The sequence below is a fragment of the Camelus bactrianus genome, chromosome 30 (assembly GCF_048773025.1).
Source record: "Camelus bactrianus isolate YW-2024 breed Bactrian camel chromosome 30, ASM4877302v1, whole genome shotgun sequence".
Classification (NCBI taxonomy): Eukaryota; Metazoa; Chordata; class Mammalia; order Artiodactyla; family Camelidae; genus Camelus; species Camelus bactrianus.
The window spans coordinates 10,710,413-10,730,588 of NC_133568.1; the positions used below are offsets into that span (position 1 = coordinate 10,710,413).

The window sequence follows — 20,176 nt, forward strand, 5'->3', positions numbered from 1 at the left end:
GAAACTATAGGACATTTAGTGAATGGGGATAGTAGTTAGACATGATTAAAGCATGAGTTTTATTATCAAACTGCCTGCGTTTGAGTTCTAGCTCTATCACTGTCTGAATGTGTGATCATGAACATGTTAAATCTTTCTAAGCTGGTTTCTTTACCTGTAATTGAAAATTAAAGTGAAATATACCTCACAGCTTTGTTTCTTAATGAAGAGTAAGAGATAACACATGTAAATGCTTAGCGAGCATTTGATAAAAGCTAGCAATGCTAATGATGAAATGAACAGAAAAAGATCAAATGGTTTTTGATGTAGTTTAAACATTTAAAGCTAAGGAAACCAAATTATGTGTTATAACATGATGATCTATCGCCTATTACACTTACGACCACAGAAAAAAAGAAACTCTGGGTTAGTCTTTTATCAGAAACAAAGAAAAAATTGGCTATTATGAATAGAGGTATTGGTAATTAAACAGAGAACATTTCTCTCCAATATATTGCAGATATAGATTATCTGACATATATTGTGCATAGTTCAGTGACTATCCAAAAGAAGGGAGGAAGGAAGGAAAGAAACGGAAAGGAGGAAAGAAGAAAAAAAGACAGAAAGGAATGAAGAAAGAAACTGAATTAAAGAGGTCCAGAGAAAGGCAAAAGTTACGACAGCAGGGATGAAATGGCAGCGCCCCAAGGAAAACAGTCTGCTATGATACACATGCAGCAATCCATCATGAGGTGTGAGTCCTAGAGAAAGATATGCAAATGTGCTTACTTATGAGGGAAATTATATATTTACACTTGTGTGATAATTTAATTATTGAAAATCTTCCTAAGTGTAAGTAATATAAGAACTGGGATGCTGGCTCTTCAGCTTCCTCTTGTGCATAGCATTATGAATCTGATTAGCTATGCAAGACATATTCGTGGAATCAAACTTAATTGGAAAACACTAATACTAATACAGCAGTAGAAAATTTAGCAGAAAAACATCTTTAAAAAGGACAGAAAGTGAAAGTTCACAGACCTGCGAAAAATGTTCAGTCACACAAATAATGAAAGAAACAAAAATTAAAAGCAATAATTAAATATTCTTTTTGATGTAAAAAGACAAATGTTAAAAATAATTATAACACTCAACGCTGCAAAAAGTGTAGTGAGACACTCACAGATCACCTGTGGAAGTACAGGATGACACACAGATGCTCTAATTGCACAATATTTCTGGAATGCAATTTTGCATGTGTTGAGTCTTGAAAAGATAAGATACCTGACAATAACAACTAGAACAATTCCAGTTTTAAGACTATACCAAAAATCTAACTAAAAAATGTGAGATGAGATTTATTTGCAAACTGTTAATTATGAATTAATATACAATATTAAAAGCAACCAAATGAGCAATAATGGAATAAGGGTTAAATACATTTTAGGACATCCATAATATAGGTTATACAGATATTAAAATGTGAGATTTTCAAAGAACTGCTGATATCACAGGAAATGTTATTATTAAGTAAAAAATGGCAGAATACAGAAATATATGAAGCATGACCTGAATTCTACTAAATATTGATGTGTGTGTATATGTGTGCGTGCACATGTGCGTATATATATATATCTGTATATAATACATAAACACACATTTGAAAGGTGACAAATGGTACTGCAGAAGAGAGCAAATATAGTTAATGTTCAAGAGACTAACTCTTGTAGGTTTTTATCTAGGTTTGTTAAATTTCTCTACTCTAATATTTTTAAAAGAATCATAATAAATATCTCCATTTACACTTACCAGATCAATATTTTGCATTATATCCTGAAAGGAAGGATGAGTTCGAAATTGCTCAAAGAGATCTCGTTTGTAAAGAAGTGCATACACCAAGTTTGGATTGTGATGAAGTGAATTTGTCAGGCAGGAGTTGATGATTTCTAACATCATTCGAATCACTTCTTCAATGACGTTTAGGTCTTGCGCCTGATAAAGAAAGAAAATCCCCAGAGTCAGTGCTTTCCTCCTTGACACAGAATTGACTAGAATGAGGGCAACTGCTTTCCAATTATAACAGCACTGGAAAGATTCTGCAAAAGAACCCTTCAAGATTATGTTTGTCAAGAATTTTTAGAATTAGGTTTATCAGTTACTAGAGGATTTGAGTTAAAATCTTTTGAACTTAATATGGTTGGTGATCATTATAAATTTCACATAATAAATTACAGACTCGCAAATCTAGAAGATAATTTTGAGCTTATTCAGCCTTCAATTAATAGATCCTAATTTGCACTCTTACCACTGAATCATCCTAAATCATCAGACTTGCACAATGTAAAGTGGTGGTAAGGTCTCAGCAATTCCAAGAAAAGTATCTAATTCAGAATATGACCTCATTTTTTTGCACTGTCATTTCAATGTTCAGATTTATAGATAAAGAGCCTACTTTTTTCCTATTTCCTCAAAGTCAATAACATTTGAGAATCTGAACATGAAATGTTATAAGACAGCTACACTCAAAATAAGCAATCAGCGAAACTCTTGGAAGGAACAACAGAAAAAGCAAAAACACAGGTGAATACAACACTTCCCTTCTAGTTTTCTAAATTATGTTTGATAGTTGAAGCAAAAATTATAACATTACCTGATGGGATTCTTAATGGATGTAAAGGAACACCTAAGACACTTACATCATAACCCAGGGAGGGCAAAGGGATTTAAAGAGGGGAAAGTTTCCATATCTCATTTGAACTGGTGAAATGTCAATACTACTAGACTGTAGCAAGTTATGTACATAAAATGTCTTGAGAATAACTATACAAAGAGACAGTATACACAAAAATACTACTGATACATCAAAATGGAATTCTAAAAAAGTTCTAGTGTTCATAGGAAAGCAGGAAAACAAGATAGACATGAGAAACGAGGAACAAACAGAAAGCAGAAAGTAAAATGGCAGATTTAAGCTCTAAGATATCAATTATTACATTAAATGCAAACAGTCTAAATACAATAATTAAAACCCAAAGAATGGCAGAACGGATTAAAAAAACACATAACCCAACTACATTATCTACAAGAAACTTCAAATGTAACTCATTATAAATGTAGTTAATTGAAAGTAAAATAATGGAAAACAAGATACAAATATTAATCAAAAGAAAGCTGGAAGAGCTACATTGATTATCAGATAAAGCATATTTCACTTCAAAGACTGTACGGTCTGCAAAACGAAACAAAAATTTACTATCTGGCCCCTTACAGAAAAGTTTACCACCTCTGGTCTAGCAGACAAGAAGGAATACTCATTTCCATACATTTTACCTCCATCTGTATTGTTTTAAGCACAATGTCCTGAGCATTCAGTCTAAATTTATGAGACAAACAAAAAAGCAGGTAAAAATCCATGTCCAAGATATAAAGTAATCAGCAGACTCAGAGATACACAGATATTGGAAATATCAAAGAGGGAATTTAAAAGAACTATGATCTGCAAAATCTACCATGAATCTACAATATATTTGAATTGATGGGGAATTTTAACAGAGTTGAAAACTACAAGTAACAAATGAAAATGCTAGAATTTTTAAAAATGGTAATGTCTAGACAGATGCAACAGTAGACTTGAATCTTTTAGACATCATGGCTGAGCATGTTCCTAAAATAACAAAAGACTCAAACAACAGATTCAAGAAACTCAGAATAACCCCAAAGTATTCCCAAAACAAACAAAAAACCCCATAAAACAAAAACCACACACTTAGATACATCATATTCAAACTACTGAAGACCAAAGAGACAGAGAAAATCTTGAAGGCAGCCCAAGGAAAAAGCAGATTAAATACAGAGGTACAAAGCTCAGCATTACAGCAGACTTCTCATGAGAAACTATGCAACTCAATCTAAATAAAGCGGCACTACTAAAAGGCAGAAATAAGAGTCAAGTAGGAATTCTATCACCAGCAAAAATATCTTTCAAATAGGAAGGTGGAATAAAGACTCTTCCAGATTAAAAGAAGTTGAGACAATGTATTACTTGTATACCTGCGCTATAAGAAACGCCAAAGGAATTTCTTCAGACAAGAGGAATGTGAAAGCAGACAGAACTGTAGATCTACACAAGGAAATGAATGAATTTTAATTTAAATCATTCTAAAAGAAAACTGATTTCAGAAGCAAAATAGTAACAACGTATTTATTATAGGTTTATAGTACATATATGACTCCCTTTATTGTGATACTTGCTTTAGAACCAAACCTGCAATATCTCAGAGGTATGTTTGTACTTCCAAGCTTGGCAGTTTAGAATAGCAATAATCATTTGTTTTGCTAACAAACTGGGCTGGGCTTGGTAGGAACAGCTTGTCTCTGCTCCATGTAGCTTCACATGGTGCTACTTGTCTGGAGATTGGAGAATCTACTTTTATGGTAGCTTTCTAGCATAAAATGGCTGGCAAGTTGGTGCTGACTGTGAGCTGGGGGCACAGCTTGGGGTAGGGACCAGAGTCTGATTCATCTTCTCATGGTCTCTTCTGAGCTGCATGAGCTTCCTCACAGCATGAAGTTTCAAGAGATCTAATTTTAGAAATCACTTAGCGGCACTGCCACTTAGTGTCACTACAAATCGTGGCACATGCTATTTATTGAGCAGTGGCAAAGAGCATGTGAGGCAGAAGATGTTGCTGCCATCATCTTTGGAATGTATCATCTGCCATATTTCTGTTTATCATCCTTTATAAGTTTACCTCTTCCAAACCTGTCTTCCCTTTCCAGCCTCTGTTGAATTAATAAAGCTTCTTATTCTCCTGGTATCCCTCCCTCTTTCTTCTCTGCCGGTTTATAGGCTGAAGATAGTATTTCAGTTCTAACAGGGGTAACCCTTTTAATTTTAACATACACATCCAACTTCAAAATTACCGCTATCCACTTCCTAAACAAGATCCAAGGAGGTTAACATACTTTGCTCCTCCTTGAACAGGAAGCCTCTAACCCCATTCTTCATTGTTCGGTTATAGTTGCTTAGGTTTTTAATTTCATCTTTTCAAAAACCCTATAAATTGGCTTTAAAAAGTAGATGGTTAAGTAAATTTACATATTGATTTCAGTGCCTACCACTGTCTCTTGCATTCCACTTCTCTACAGATCCACCTTTCTTCTAACTGAAGTACAGCCTTTAGTAGTGCTTTCAGTGAAGAGTTTGGATAACAAACTTTTAGTGCTTGTGTGGTTGAAATACGTCTTTATTTTGCATTCACTCTTACATGAAATTTTATCTGGGTATAGAATTACAGTTACTTTCTTCTGCACTTTAAAGATACCGGTTCACTTTATTCTGGCATCTATTTTTGCCACTGAGAAGTCTATTGTAAACCTAACTATTGTTCCCCTGTAGATAATCTTTTTGACAGCTTTTAAGATTTACTTTCCATCCTTTAACACTCTTGAGTTTTACAACCACGTGTTTAGGTGTTCATTGATCTTTATTTATCCTGTTAAGTATTGAGTATACTTTTCATCTGACAACTTAGTCTCTTCCATAAAGATAATTTAGATGCCTTTTTCCCTCATTATCTTCCAATTTACTAACCCTCTTTGCTAGTGTCCAGTTCAGAGTTTACTGTCTACTGAGCTTTCAATTTTAATGATTATATTTTTCATTCTAAGCTTTTTAATTAAATAATTCTCTGAGTCATGCTCTTGTTTCATTTCTCCCTGTTTTTATTTCATAATTATTTCTTCTTCTTAATATTATATCCTTCATTTACCTTTGAGGATACAAAAAATACTTAGACTGCTTTCAAAATTATTCTATTAATTTTTAATTCTCTTTGGATAAATTTACCTTAATTATGATCATGACTATGCTGTCTGTCTCTCTTAGTATTAAGCTAGATTTTGGCATATATTTTGTAATTTTGGTTATGGAGGCTCATCTAATGTGGCTTAACCCCCCCAAATCTTCAGGTCATGCAGTAGCTTCCTAGAGCCCCCAGTCTGAAACTAGGTCTCACTGCTGGGATCTAAGGGCTGCTGCCCTGAAATCACACTGAAGGCAGTATGGGCAGGGTCTGTCACCCAGCAACATTCCTCACAATGGGCCCATCGTGAGGTTGGTTCTGGGTCCTCCCACTTTCCTTGATGCAGAACTTAACAGTCATTATTAGTATCTTTATTTAGGCTCTTTTCAGTAAGTGGTCTGTTCCAGCAGGGAACCTGGCACTAGCATGCTGCCTCTCACCTGGGCACCTGTAGTGCCGTGCCCGCCTGCAGCAGCTGAGCTCCCAGCCCCTCCAGCCTCGTTCTAGACCTGAAGTTTGGCAGCCTCACCGCTTCAGACCATGCTCTCTGCTTAGACTACTATTTCTGTTTCTGGTCAAGCAAGAAGTATCTATTTCATTTGGGGATGTGGCTATGTGTTTTAAATGTTTTCTTGTTCATCTATTATTTTTGTTTTTAGAGCAAAGGGAAGAGATCAGCCTTCATTTTGGAAACTAACAACATAATCTTGACTACAGTTTTTTTTCAATTATATTTTCATCTCACATTGGTACCTGAATTAGGAGAAGAGGAGGAAGAGAATTCAAGTTTCAGAATTCTCTAAGTCATCTAAGAGAAACTCAGTGAGACAGTATGAGTACTTTAGTAATACAAATCAAAATATTAGCTTTCTGCAGAATTTTATATTCATAAGTATTTCATATCCATTCATGTTACATATAAGTCCTAATATATTAAACTTAAATATAAAAAATGAATTACCTATTGGTAGCTTACAATTTCTGCTTTCAAACATATTGATAGTTTATTCTCCATGTTTTAATAAGTAATTTGCTGCAACAAAAAGGTTATGTACCCAATCCCCAAATAGGCACCTGCTTATTTAAACCCAAACTAAGCTACTGACCATTTATTTTATTCCCATGGTAGGTAAAGTATAAACTGGAAACTTTACATTACTAAGCACACTCTAGATTAGTCTTCACTTCGCATTAATCAATCTGACTGGGGCTTCTTAAGAGTTACACTAACCCTCTTATACTTAGAGGAGTTACTGGGTATTTTACTTAACTTCTTTTTTATTATTTCTGTGACAAGTTCCAGCTCTAGCGCTATCTTTTAAAAACTATTTTCAGCCACAGATTTATAAATTAAATGACAAGGACATAAAGTTTCTCTGGCATTATTCAAATTGACTGAAAATATAATGTGAGAAGTTACAGCAAAGACATTTTATATGATATCATATTTTGCCATACTGTCATACTAGAAAGCATCCTGTATATTTTAATGTTATAAGACTATTATAAAACAAAATAAGAAATTAAACATAATTCAGAAATTAAAAATAAGCTTAAATTAAGGAGTAGCTGATTATAATTTTTGACAATATCTACCTTAACATGTAACACTGTAAATAATTTAGGTTATTAAAATATCTTATACTGATAGACCTCCTTCTCAAGTCCAGCTCAACTACTCTGTTTATGAGATAAGGTCAGTTTCCTTCCTGGTTATATTCAGGGCTGAAATTCAAAGTATTTAACAACTAGTAGGCAAAATATTCAGCAACGGCTAGACCTACTGGATGTGAGTTGTATATGACCGAGGGCCCCACCAGCTTGCCCCTGCTGGCTGTCAGTCACATATACTCCCCACAGCTGCCTTCACAGGGATTCTTTCTCGAGAAGTAATATGAAGTTTCCTTGAAAATAAGGTATCTACATTAATTTCTACATGTTATTTTATTCAATTCAGCAATTCTTTAGCTTAATACTGAGCACTTCAGTTATTACCTATCCAGTTAGAAAGCTTCGAATTTGATCAAAGAATTATGAAATTATAAAACACACTCAGAAGTTAACCAAGACACTCCCAACACCTCTTTAATGCCTAGAATTCCTTCTGTAAAATTCACTACAAGCGGTCAACCAACTTATCTTTGAACACTGAAAACTTTTGAGAGGCTCCTGGTTCATTCTTTCTTTGTAGTTACTGTAGTTTAGCAGAAGTTCATCACCTCAGTTCCTCTACTCATTGGTCTTTGACCCCTGTCACAGCTAACACCTTCTCCTCAAACCTATCAGCAACTTCAACTATCTCTCAACATAACCCAGTTTAGAGTCTTATTATTTATCTTCTGTCAGATGCACACCATTTGGACTGTTTTGATATTAGGTGTAATTCTGTATATTTAGTTATCTTTGTTAAGATACATAAATACGTAAATGTCCATTTTTATAATCCCAGTAACTAATTCATTTTTCTTTTTAATTAACAGGTTTGCTAACCCTACTTTATCATCCTTTAAGGAACAGCCAGCATCACTGCTATGTCAGTTGCTTCCTAAAAACCACACTCTTGAGGATCTTCCCAATTGGGTTGGAAAATCAATTGCACCAAACAGGTCATGAAACAAATCATGGGCCAGAGAAGTAAATTATGTACCCTGAGATTCTGCTTCACTAGAAATAAAATATCAAACTTTTGTCTAATTCTAATTTCCAAGGAAAATTATTCCAATAATTGTAATTTACAAGTTATTTGAATCTTCAAGTTGCTACTATAAGTAGATTTTAGTGCAGGTATTATGCATAGCAATAAACAAATGAAACCCCTTATGTTTCATTTTTAAAAAGCATTCTTGGGTAATAATCATCACTTGTAAAAAGATGAAAAATCAGCATGAATTTGACTAGAGCGTCTTTAAAATGACAAAATTATCCAAATCTCAGTATTTAAACAGACATAAAAGGTTCTCTAATCTAATCATTATTTAGGTGCCAGAATCTCAAATGGTATTAAAAAGAGTTGCTATTTGATTTTTTTTTTCATGAAGGTTAAATAAGGTAGGATTTGTAATGCCCTTAAAATAGTGTGTAACACATGGTAAGTACCATGTGAGTGTTTTAAAAATAAAAATAAGTACATTAAAAGTGTTTTAAAGGAGAAAAATCATTTTAATTTTAGACATTACAAGAAGAACATAAAGATAACTGCCTTTCTGAAATGGATAAATGAATGCAATTACTATAACAACAAATAATCATATCCCTTAGTCTTAAATATAAGCACCAAATTCCACTTTTATTAAATTACAAAGCTGGTCTTTTAGGGAAGTGAAAAGAAAAAACGGACTTACATTTATGGAATAAAATAAAATTTTTAAAAAAGACATGTTTAAAAAAACTAACCAAAATTAGCTTTGTCAGAGAGAAAATCCAATGGCTCATTGGTAGAGCAGCAAAAATACATGGAGAATACTGTGCCTTTTTCATTCATGGTATTTTCTTTTTAGTACATACAGCTTCCATTCCAGGAATGGATCCCACGTCAAACAGACTTTCTTCTTGAAAAAAAAAGAATACTTATTTTATAGCAGAAAATCTCAAATGTAAAAACAAGGGCCCTGAGGAAACGGCTCCATTTTCAGAGGTTTCTGATGGTTTTATACACGTTGGTAATGAACACTGAACAAGTTCTGTGCTAAGCAGTGAATTCATGTCAAATGGACAAGCTGGCAGTTGTGGGAGTACCTTGCCCTGTCAACAGCAGTCATGGCTGCTTCATTATATAAACTTCCTTTTCCTTTTAAGCGGGAATTTATACAGTTAAATAGTTTCAAATCATTTATTTTTAGTTTCCTTAAGAGAAGCATATGTGTCTTGTTTGTATTAGTTTTGGGGGGATTCCAAGAGAGTTGTCTAAATTTCCTGCATTTTCAGCAGAAAATAAAACCTTCAACAAAATTAATGGGACTGTGCCAAAGTGGGGAAGGAGTGGGGGAAGCACACAGGCAAGCCTCTCTTTAAAGTTAATGCGCAAATGGCCTTCAAAGCCAATCATTTGGTGATGGAGCCTCGTTATCTCTGTGCTGTTAAAATTCACTGGCACCACACACGGAAAAGCTTTGTGACCATGTTATTTCCAGACAGAACTGGATTTGTCTCAAAATATCAAGCTTCTGATAACAGGGACTAGCTTTCTATTACATCCAAATCACAGCTAAAGAATCAATCCCGTGACTAGAAGAGACAATGTATAATCTTAATAATGTCGGGGGAGGGGGACCGGGAGGGGGAGGTAGAAGGCTGTGTCTTGAGTAACACGATGTGGACATTTTCTTCATTTCTTGGACAAGGTATGAATGTGGCCCGCAGCCTAAACTAGAACCCTGGGAAGTCTGTTATTTAAAACATGCTTGCAAGTGGCAGGAAGGCAAGATGATGGTGGCTGTTAGGGGACACGGGCTAACTTTACACGCTTCTCCACACCTGGAAAACAGCCAGTGAACTAACAAAAAGAAAAGGAAAGTTCTGATTGAAATCCGAGTAAACTGCAGTCCCCAGCAAGCACATTACCTTAGCAGGCTACTCAACTGGCCAGAAAGGGGGGCAGAACAGTGCTTCTCGCCTCTCCCCTGGCCCTGCTACTGGCAGCAGAGAGTAAGCACACGCCCAAGCTTGGAGTTTTTCATTTTGTTTTTAAAAATTCAATATTTTGCATTAAGAACTAAGTGTTCATTTCCATTCTCCTCCCACATACATCAGTGTTTTATTATAATAGCAGTGTCTTTCCACATCCCATAAAAAGTAATATCTAAGTAAAACAATTCTCTAGGAAGATGTATTGCCTTTTTTAAAAGAGCTCGACATTCTGCAGAGTGCCTGCCGTCACCCCACTTTGAGATACAAGAGTCCCAATACTAGTCTCAACTCAGTAACTAGCTGTGTGGCTTTCGGTAATCACTTAACCTGGATTGCAGTTTTTCATTTGCAAACATAAATGCTTATGAGATTTTAAAAATCCCTTCCTAGCCTTAGCTCCCATAAAGAATTTGGAAATACTGAATTTAGAAAGCAAGTTTTATTAGACTAACCAAAATGTGATTAATGTAGAAAAATCTTTAGGGTGACCTCAAACTTCGGTAACATTCAGATTTTACTTTGGATTACTGCAGCACCTGAAATAGTGTCACTGTTCACTGAGGAGGGAAAAAAGCCCCCACAAGCTCTGAGAATAAAAATGCATAAGGCTAAGTTGGAAAGTAATCATTTTCTAAACCAATGAACCTACTGATTCTTTTATAATTTATTTTTTCAGCATCTCTTAGTTATCTTTGTTAACACACAGAAGGGAAATAATCTCTAAAGCTGTATGTCAGGATTTCATCACATGAACGTCAGAGACCTATGATGCTTGGCGCCGTTTTTTCATTCTTTCTTGGGAAGAAGAGTAGGTGGTGCTAAGAAAGGCAGTAAAGAACCACATATAAGGGAGCTAAAGCCCTGATGTTAACAAACAAAATGAAAAAGAGAGGTAACCACAAGTTAGTAGAGAGAAGCTCTAGCACGGGTCCTGGTCCCAGTTGTACCAGGGACTGGACAAGCCACTTTCTGGGCCTCAAGCGGAAAATAAATGGGCTCTTTGGGCAATGCACGGAAGCATTAAGGGACCCAGACTGGCTTCTGCTCAGGATGTGGAAAACTGCAAAGAATGCTGCTCCTACCCTAACGATGAGGAAAAGCCAGATAATTTAATATGACAAAAGTCTTCTTAAGACCATCAGAGACTGATTCTGCCAAGTAATCAAGTGGAATGAATTCCCAAGAAGGACAAGTTCTCCAAGGAGAGAAGGAACACAGGCACTCCCTCACTTCCGACAGAGCGCAGGCAGACGAGGTGGTCTCCACACGAGTGGGTAAGAAGAAATCAGACAAGATTTTAATCAGCTCTTAGAAGCTCAGTGTGGTCTAAGCTCAGTGTCAGAGAGCTAGAGCTTCAGATACAGTGGAGTTTGCCCTCACCCAAAAGTTTTTTTTTTCCTCTCAATTTTTTTATTGTGATAAAGTACACACAAAATAATATTTAGCATCTTAACCATTTTTCAATGTGCAACTCAGTGGCATTAAGTACATTCACATTGTTGTGCAACCATCACCAACCTGCATCCACAGAACTCTTCATCTGGCAAAACTGAATCTTTGTACACATTAAAAAGCAACTCCTCATTCCCTGCTCTCTGCAGCCCTGACCACCACCCTTCCACTTACCATGCATTTGACTGTGCTAGGAACCTCATACAAGCGGGATTGTACAGCATTTGTTTTCTTTTCTTCACACCCAAAAGTTCTTTTTCACGGGCCTCCACCAGGTCCTCAAGAGCCCCTCTATTTGGCTCAAGATAGCAGGTGACCAGCCACCACTGGGCGCAGGCACCAAGACTCTGCTACTTCCAAGACAGGCTTCTCACGCTAAGCAAAAGCCTTAAGCTCCTGGGGCACCAAAGTCTTCTGGTTTAGAGCATAGACAAATTTCCACTGTTTCAGGGAGGAAGTAGGAACATCACCCCTCTGCCTCTGAATGAGAAGCAGGAAACTCTGTCACCCCCAGGATACACACAAAGATCCATTCCTGCTGGTGGAGGGACAGAAGCAAAAACCTTCTAATGCTGGGGTTGGGGCCAAGATCCCATACCTATACCAATACCAAACAGAGGTCTGCTATCACTGGGGAAGGGACAGTAAATCCCCATTCAAGGACAACTACAGACACAAGGCAGAATTTGGCTGCCAAGGGGAAGAGGAGCAGAGATGCTGGGAAAGTCCAACCCCTATACCCAGGTATACCCAGGGACTCTGCAAGATTGGGGCTGGAACAGGACCCTAGAAAGACCCCTTCTCTTCTCTAACTCCACTGCAAGGACTGCTGCAAGCAGAGTACAGTAAAGGAACAATGGAAAAACCAACCAACCAACCCCAGGCCCCACTATTTAAGCCCAGGTGACAACTGATGGGGGGACAGGAAGTTGGTGGTATGATGAAGATAAAAACCCAAACCCAAATCCAGTCCTAACTAGAATGATCCAACTCCACGTTGGCAGCCTAGTAGTAGAGATGTCCCCATTTACAATCATAAATACTTTTTGCTTCAGATTCTGCTGTTCTATACACAATGTCTGGTGTTGAATCGAAAATTATGAGACACATAAAATAAGTTGTATGGCCCACAAGTAAAACAGAATATATGATTCAGTAGGTGCTGGGGATGGAGTAGTAATCTAGGCATGTCCATACCTTTACACAGGTTATCATTTAGAGGAGATACACCCAGGGAAGTATATCGTGCTAAGAGAACTCTTGAGGGTTGCTGGGGGTGGGGGATAGGAAGGAAAAAGAGGTTTCCCAGAGGAAGTACAGCAGGGCAGTTAGGAACATAAACTCTGGAGTCAGGCCTAAATTTGATGAACCCCAGCTTTAGTATTTACTAGCTGTGTGTCCTTGGGCAATTTATTGAGTCATTTTGAGCCTCAGCTTTCTCATCTGAAAAATTAGAATATTATCTGTTTTTACAGGATGTGATTAAATAGCATAATGTATTGAAAAACATTTGCTGTCTTGCCTAAAAGATGGAAAGTGCTTATAACATGGTAGTTACTATAATTACTTATTATTAACCTGTACAAGTTGGTGGGAGAGGTGGGAAGGCAGAAGGAACTGCATGAACAAAAGCCCAACAGTGAAGTGGACCCTAGTAGGGTATGGATATCCAGTTTGGCTAGAACATCAAATATAAGAAAGGAGTAACAAGAGGAGAAACTAGATCAAGCAGGTCTCACAGGTCAAGGCAGATGAGTCCAAGACTTCCCTCAGTTCAGAGAAGACCTTGAGGGCTCCTTCCAGCTGAGAAATACTCAAAAAGAGAAGGAAAAAACATTTCTGGTTAGAAAATAGCACTAGAGAACTTCAAGTCGCTCTAGGATAAGAGACAGTGAAGCAACCCCAGAGAGGTTCAGGGAACACATTGTGAAGACCTACTGAGGTAGAGATTCAGGGGCGTTACTTGCTAGTTCCAGTGCAAGGGCATGAGAAATGGAAAGGAGACAGCATAGGCTGAAAGTTAAGGGTGAACTTTGGAACTATTACCCAAAATTTTGAAAAATAGCAAAGGGAAGAAATTTTCTAACAGAACAACACATAGTACAAAGCGATACTAATTAATATATTAGAAACGGTACCCTAGACAGAGCATTGGAAGAAAAAGAATCCAGAAGCATATCCAAGTATATATGGGAACTTAGTAAGTTACACACAGATTCATTTCAGAGGAGATAAAAAAGTGAATTACTGTTACTGGGTTAACTGAGTAACAATTAAATAGAAAAACAGTAAAGGCAGTCTCTGTAATTTATTCCTCTCAACAAAAAGAATGCTAGAATGTTAAAAGGTAAAAAATAAACCTTAAGGAGGTAGAAAATACATAGGTAAATATTTTCATAATCTTGACCCTGGGATGGGGTAGGGAATAGACAGAGAGGCTTTTCACTATTTGGGGGGGGGGGGGATCCAGAGTTTCTAAAAGAAAAAGCACATAGTTTTGAATACATGAAAATGTAAGTCTCTTGAACTGAAAAATGCTAATCAGTAATAAAGATGCAACCAAAAGTGTACTTACAGAAAAAGGCACAGTCCCACAGTCATCCACAAGCAAACAAGTAAAATTTAGTTGGTAAACAAAATGAACCCAAAGAAAACAGGTCAGAAAAAAGGATAAAAATAAAAATCTAAACGGATAAATTAGAACACAGAATAAAACCACGAGAGAATAAGCAAATAAATATATTTGTTTCTTTTAGAAGTAAACAGAAAACAGACAAAACACTCATCACGAAAAAGAGCGAAAACACAAATATAAAACATTAGGGAAGAGAAAGGGAATGTAACTACAGATATGGAGGACACTTCAAGTAACAATTCTCTGTATAATTCTCTGAGAAAATAGACCCTCTGACAAAAATGAAAAGATTTAAAAAAAAACTAATGATATTCTCTCAGTGAGGTTGTAGGAAAACAGGATCTCTCATGTAATGTTAGTGGGAATGCAAGATGGTACAACCTCATTGAAGGAACATTTGGCAATATATATAAAAATTACATGGGCATTTGCACTTTGACTCAGAAATCCCACCTTTAGGAAGTGACTACAAAGACAGATCTGCACAACTATGCAACAGCATACGCACAAGGCTACTCACTGTTACGGCATCATTTGTGATAGTGAAAGAAAACAAAATGTCCATCATATATCCACATAAGGGAAGACTATGCAGTCAGGAAAAGCAATGAAGATGTCCTTACACTAACATGGAGAGACCTCTGGGATTTACTGTTAATATAGCAAGGAGTAGAATGGAATACATAATGTGTTATCTTTTGGGTAAGAAAGGTCCTTGGGAAGAGTGTGTGTGTGTGTGTATGCAAAAAAAAAAAAAAAAAACCCTCTGGAAGGATAAACTAAAAATAATACAGAATAAAAATAGTTGCCTTTAGAAGAAGAGAGGAAACAAGAAGAGGGAACAGGGATGAAAGCAAGACCTCTCTATGTAGACTCAGTCACAGTTTGACTTAGGAAACATATGTCATATATTCCAAAATAAAACTAAATCAAGAATTAAAAAGAATTCTCTAAAACTTGACAATGAACTGAAATGATGTAACAGAATGGTGACATAAGAATTACTTCATGTGTCTTTGAACACAGTATTTTGACTGTACATAAATATATTAGTAGAATATTAAAATGAATATATTCTAAGGACAAATAGAACTGAAATCTCAAACTTTATTCAATAGTCTAATTACTAGTAGTCATATTACTGGCATTATTTTGAAGCTACAAATTACTTAATGCAAATAAATAATTATATTAACGCTTTTAAGAATCAAGGTTTTCAGCATAAGAGTGGTGATAAAAACAAAACCAAAGGAAAAAAGCTAAAAACTCATTATGTTAAATGTGAATTTAAAACCATAAACAAATTATTTTTTCTTCCGAAAATTATGCATTTTCTAATGAAAAGGTCTAGTAGTAATGACAACCAAATAGCAATGAGCATACTGTCAGATTATGTTCTCTAAATACCATTCACCACCACCACCAAAACAAACAAATAAACAAACAAAAATCCCTATAAACAAAAAAACCCAAGCCAAGTCTCCTTGAAAGGATGACTGATACCTGGGAGAAAGTACAGATTACTAGCTGGGACATCTTGCCCTAGAAATCAAGGAAGCTTTTAATGACTAGTGGATTGTGTTAAAGGGGCACAGAAGTCAACCCAATGTGAGACCAAGTGACCAAAGATGAAACTGCAAAGAACTGAGATTCCTGAGATGAGATTTCTGGCAGGTGGATAAGAAGTTTTAGAACAACGCATGCACTTTAGTAGGACAGTTACAACAGCTGGATATGTGCATGCATGCACATACCCATACACACTGTTTAAAGTCTCCAGAAAGTTCTCAAGGCAGTAAGAAATTGTAAAGGCAAGACCTGAGAAAAGAGGAAAGTCTAAAAGGTTAGTTTGGCATTTAGAACCCCTTTTCCCTTAAGGGTGTTTGCTGAAGTACAGCCTGAGAAGCTGAGTAGCTAAGAAGCTTAGTGTAAAGTTTGTTAGGGTCACAGGACTTGAAGGAGGCAACGGCCAAAACTGGAATTCAGGGTCTGTCAGAGAAGAGGGGCCCAGGTAATAACATCAGGCTTTCATCTGGAAGTCCAAGAGCTATGCGTGAATTGTAAGGGTAAAAAGAAACAGACCATCCATCACAGAGAGTCAAGTCCAGCTTTGAAGCACCTCAGTCAGATGGGATTAGGTCAGTTTGGGTATAATAGCACTCCTAGCCCAGAGAGTTACCAAAAGCAAAGATCTTCTCTGGAGGAAGAAAACATTATCTAGGGTCTGGAATTATCTCCATAATTTTTCGTACAATGTCTGCCACTCAATAAAAATAACCAGGCACTTCAAAAGATATGACAACATAACCAAATTCAAGAGAAAAAATAAACAGTAGAAACAGACTCACCGGGGAACATCAGGCATGTACTTTAAAATAACTAACTGTGCTTAACAGATTCAAAGGCAAGACTGAGAATTCTGGCAGAAAATTTGAAACTACAAAAAAGAACCACACGAAAAATCTGGAAGTTAAAAATACAATAACAGAATTAAGAACTTAATGGTTGGGCTACAGGAGGTAAGACAATTGTAGAGATAATTAGTGAAGTAGAAAATAGTTGATGAGAAAAAAAATCCAGAATACAGACAAAGGGGCAGAAACAATATTTTAGAGGTACTAGCAGGGAAATTTCTATTACTGATGAAATGCACCACGCAACAAATTCAAAAAGTACTATGAACATTAGCAGGATAAATCTGACCAAAACCACCCTAAGTATATAATAATAAAACTGCTAAAAAACTAAAGACAAAGCAGCCAGGGGTGGGGGGCAATCTGTGATAATTTACGTACTTACGATTTGTGCACTTTTCTGTATATATGCAATGCTTTCCTAAAAAGGTTTTTTTTTTTTAAAGAATAAGAATGCAGTGGGTTTAAATATATTCAATATATAACACTCCATGAGTTTAATAATAATCCTTTAAAAAGTGAGAGAGAGAAATCTCTTACCCCTAAAACCGAACAATTCATTGGACAACAGTTTAAGTAACTAGGTCACCTAAAAACTGGAGATTAAGAGTAATTAAGACTTTTTCTTGATCTTCCTTTATGAACGGAATTTCAACGAGTCCTATCTGATGAAGAAATATTCTTCTTTATAGAAAAATTACAGCTAATAAATATAAAAGGAAAAATAATTCTGAAAATCAAAATACTTAATTCTTACTATTCTTAATCAAATAATTTAGGCAACAATATTCAATGGATAAAACTATTAGATAAAAATCTGAAGTGGAACTTCACAATGTTGTGAAATTGGGCTGTGCCCACTGAAATCACCGATCTATAAATCACTGAACGTAAGACAACACCTCCTAATGTGTGGGGCAAACAGTACCACCTCTGAAGTACTCTTGCCAAGGAAGATGAATCTGAATCTACTCAAGTCTTCAGGGCTGACTTCCATGTACAGTAAATACGAGGGATAGAGAACAAGTTAAATAACACTAAAGGAAGCAGAAGGACATACTCAGAATGTGGAAGATTTAACAGGACAAATAGTCTTTTCTGCAACATGAGAAAAAAAAAATGGAAAGGGGACTGCTCTAGATTAAAAGAGATTTAATAGACATAACAGCTAAATGTGTGAATTTTATTTGAATTATGATTTTAACACATTGTCAATATCCCTATTTGAGACTATCAGAGACATCTGATTATGCTGTGTAGTAAGTTACACCTAGGAAATATTGCTACTTTTGTTAGGTGTGATAATGACAAAGAATTAAGAAAGAAACCATTATTTTTAGAGATGCACACCAAAATATGGAGTGAAATGAAATATTTCAGCAAAGGGAAAATAAATGGGTCAGATGAAGGATATATGACAAAATCTCACTGTAGAATCTAGATAAACAACTTTTAAATATGTCTGAATATTTTTCATAATAGAATATTGTAAGTTGACAGTTTGAATGAGAAAACTTGCCCTGGTAAAAACAAACTGTTCAACTTGATCTGTAATCAAATGAAAAATGTGAAGAGAATAACATGAAAAAAAGGGGGAAATGTGTCAGAGATGTACTGTTAAAAGGGCAGATAGTTTTATAACTATATAACTCCTTTTATAGTTTTATAACTCCTTTATATCTTCAAGGAATAATTACTTTGCCATTTATACTTTTAAACCAGAAAATTTTTTTTCTTATTTTTTTTCCCTTAAATGAGAATAGCCTAACTGATTTCAAAATGCGGTAAAGTTAGCTCAAAAACAAAAATAAAAACTGATGTCACTAAAATACTTAAGAAAGGACATACATATCAAAGTCAACACTGTCCTCCAAAATTCTACAACCTAGGTAGTTTCCAGAATCTAGAATAGTACAATACTGGGAAATCTATGGATGTAATCATGTAAATATTCAAAGGAGAAAAAAGCTACAATCATCCTAATCAATATTTAAAAGGAATTTGAGAAAAGTTAATTGTCATTTCTCCTTTGAAAAGTTGTTTGATAAAGGAGGAGAAAGGGGCTCCAATGGAAGAATACACAGTGGATACAACGTAATTCACAGAAGATAAAACTGTTAAAATATATTCAACTTTGCTAGTAGTTTAAAAATGCCCATTAAAATTATAATGCCATACCTTTTTATATCTATCACAATAATAAAAAATCACAATTATAATTTCCAGTGCTGTCAGGAAGAAAGGAAAAGAGTATTCTCAACAGAGTACTGCTGAAAGTGTCATGTGAAATAACTTTTGCAGGGATCAATTTATAAATATGTACTGAAAGTCTTTTAAAATAAGACTTTTTTTGGTCCATGCAATTCTAACATTAGAAATTTATTCTAAAGAAATAAGTAAGGCTATGTTCAAAGATTTACTAGCTCTGTGGATGTTCACTGTATAATAGCAAAACATTCTCATCATCCCTGAATTAGTCTTCTATTGCTGCCATAACAAACTAACACAAAGTATGGCAGTTGAGAACAACATAAATTTATTATCTTATAGTTCTGAAGACATTCAGGTAGGTTTGGCTGGTTCCTCTGCCCCAGGTCTCATGAGGTCAAAATCAAGGCGTCAGCTGGGCGAGGCACTTATCTGGATGCTGTGAAGGAGAATCCATTTCCAAGTTCATTCAGGTTGTTGGCAGAATTAGCTGTTTCCTATCTTCTTGCTGGATGGCAGCTAGGAATCTCTGTTAGTAACTTCATGCTGCCTGCATGACATTGCTCCTTCCATCTTCAGACCAGCAATGGTGTGTCAAATCCCTCTCAGCTTTGAATCTCTCTGACTTCCCCCTTTGATATCCATGGGTTCTGGGGATTAGGACAAGGACACTTTTCTCTACCACAATTCCTGAAGGGTCACTATAGCTACCATAATCCCAAATGTCTGAAAGAAGATTATTGGTTAAATAAATTACAGTACATCTGGACAATGGAATACCATGTAGTTATTAAAAGAATAGGTCCTGGGCAACTCACTTTGAAATTATAAAAGATAGCAATGGGTTGATGGAAGGACAGAGAGAAATAGGTAGATAATAAAGCAAGTTTAGTAAAATGTTCATCGTAGAATCTAGGTGGTAGATATATGGGTGTTCACTGTAAAACATTTCCAATGTTTTTGTGTATCTGACAATTTTTGTAATAAAATACTGGGGAAAAAAAATCATTAGCTCAGTGATCTTCCAAGTCCTCCTCCTCAATCAATCACCCGTCTTT

At 35.8% G+C, this 20,176-nt stretch overlaps 1 protein-coding gene across 5 annotated transcripts in view; it reads right to left on the reverse strand.

Annotated features, from left to right (window-relative positions):
- The window catches only part of DYM (dymeclin), a 308,671-nt gene that overhangs the window by 59,194 nt on the left and 229,301 nt on the right, over window positions 1-20,176 (reverse strand). For all 5 annotated transcript variants that reach the window (XM_074355333.1, XM_074355335.1, XM_074355332.1 and 2 more), the window contains one exon: window positions 1,789-1,971. In XM_074355333.1, the coding sequence (XP_074211434.1) occupies window positions 1,789-1,971 (183 nt within the window). The remainder of the gene's footprint in view (window positions 1-1,788; window positions 1,972-20,176) is intronic.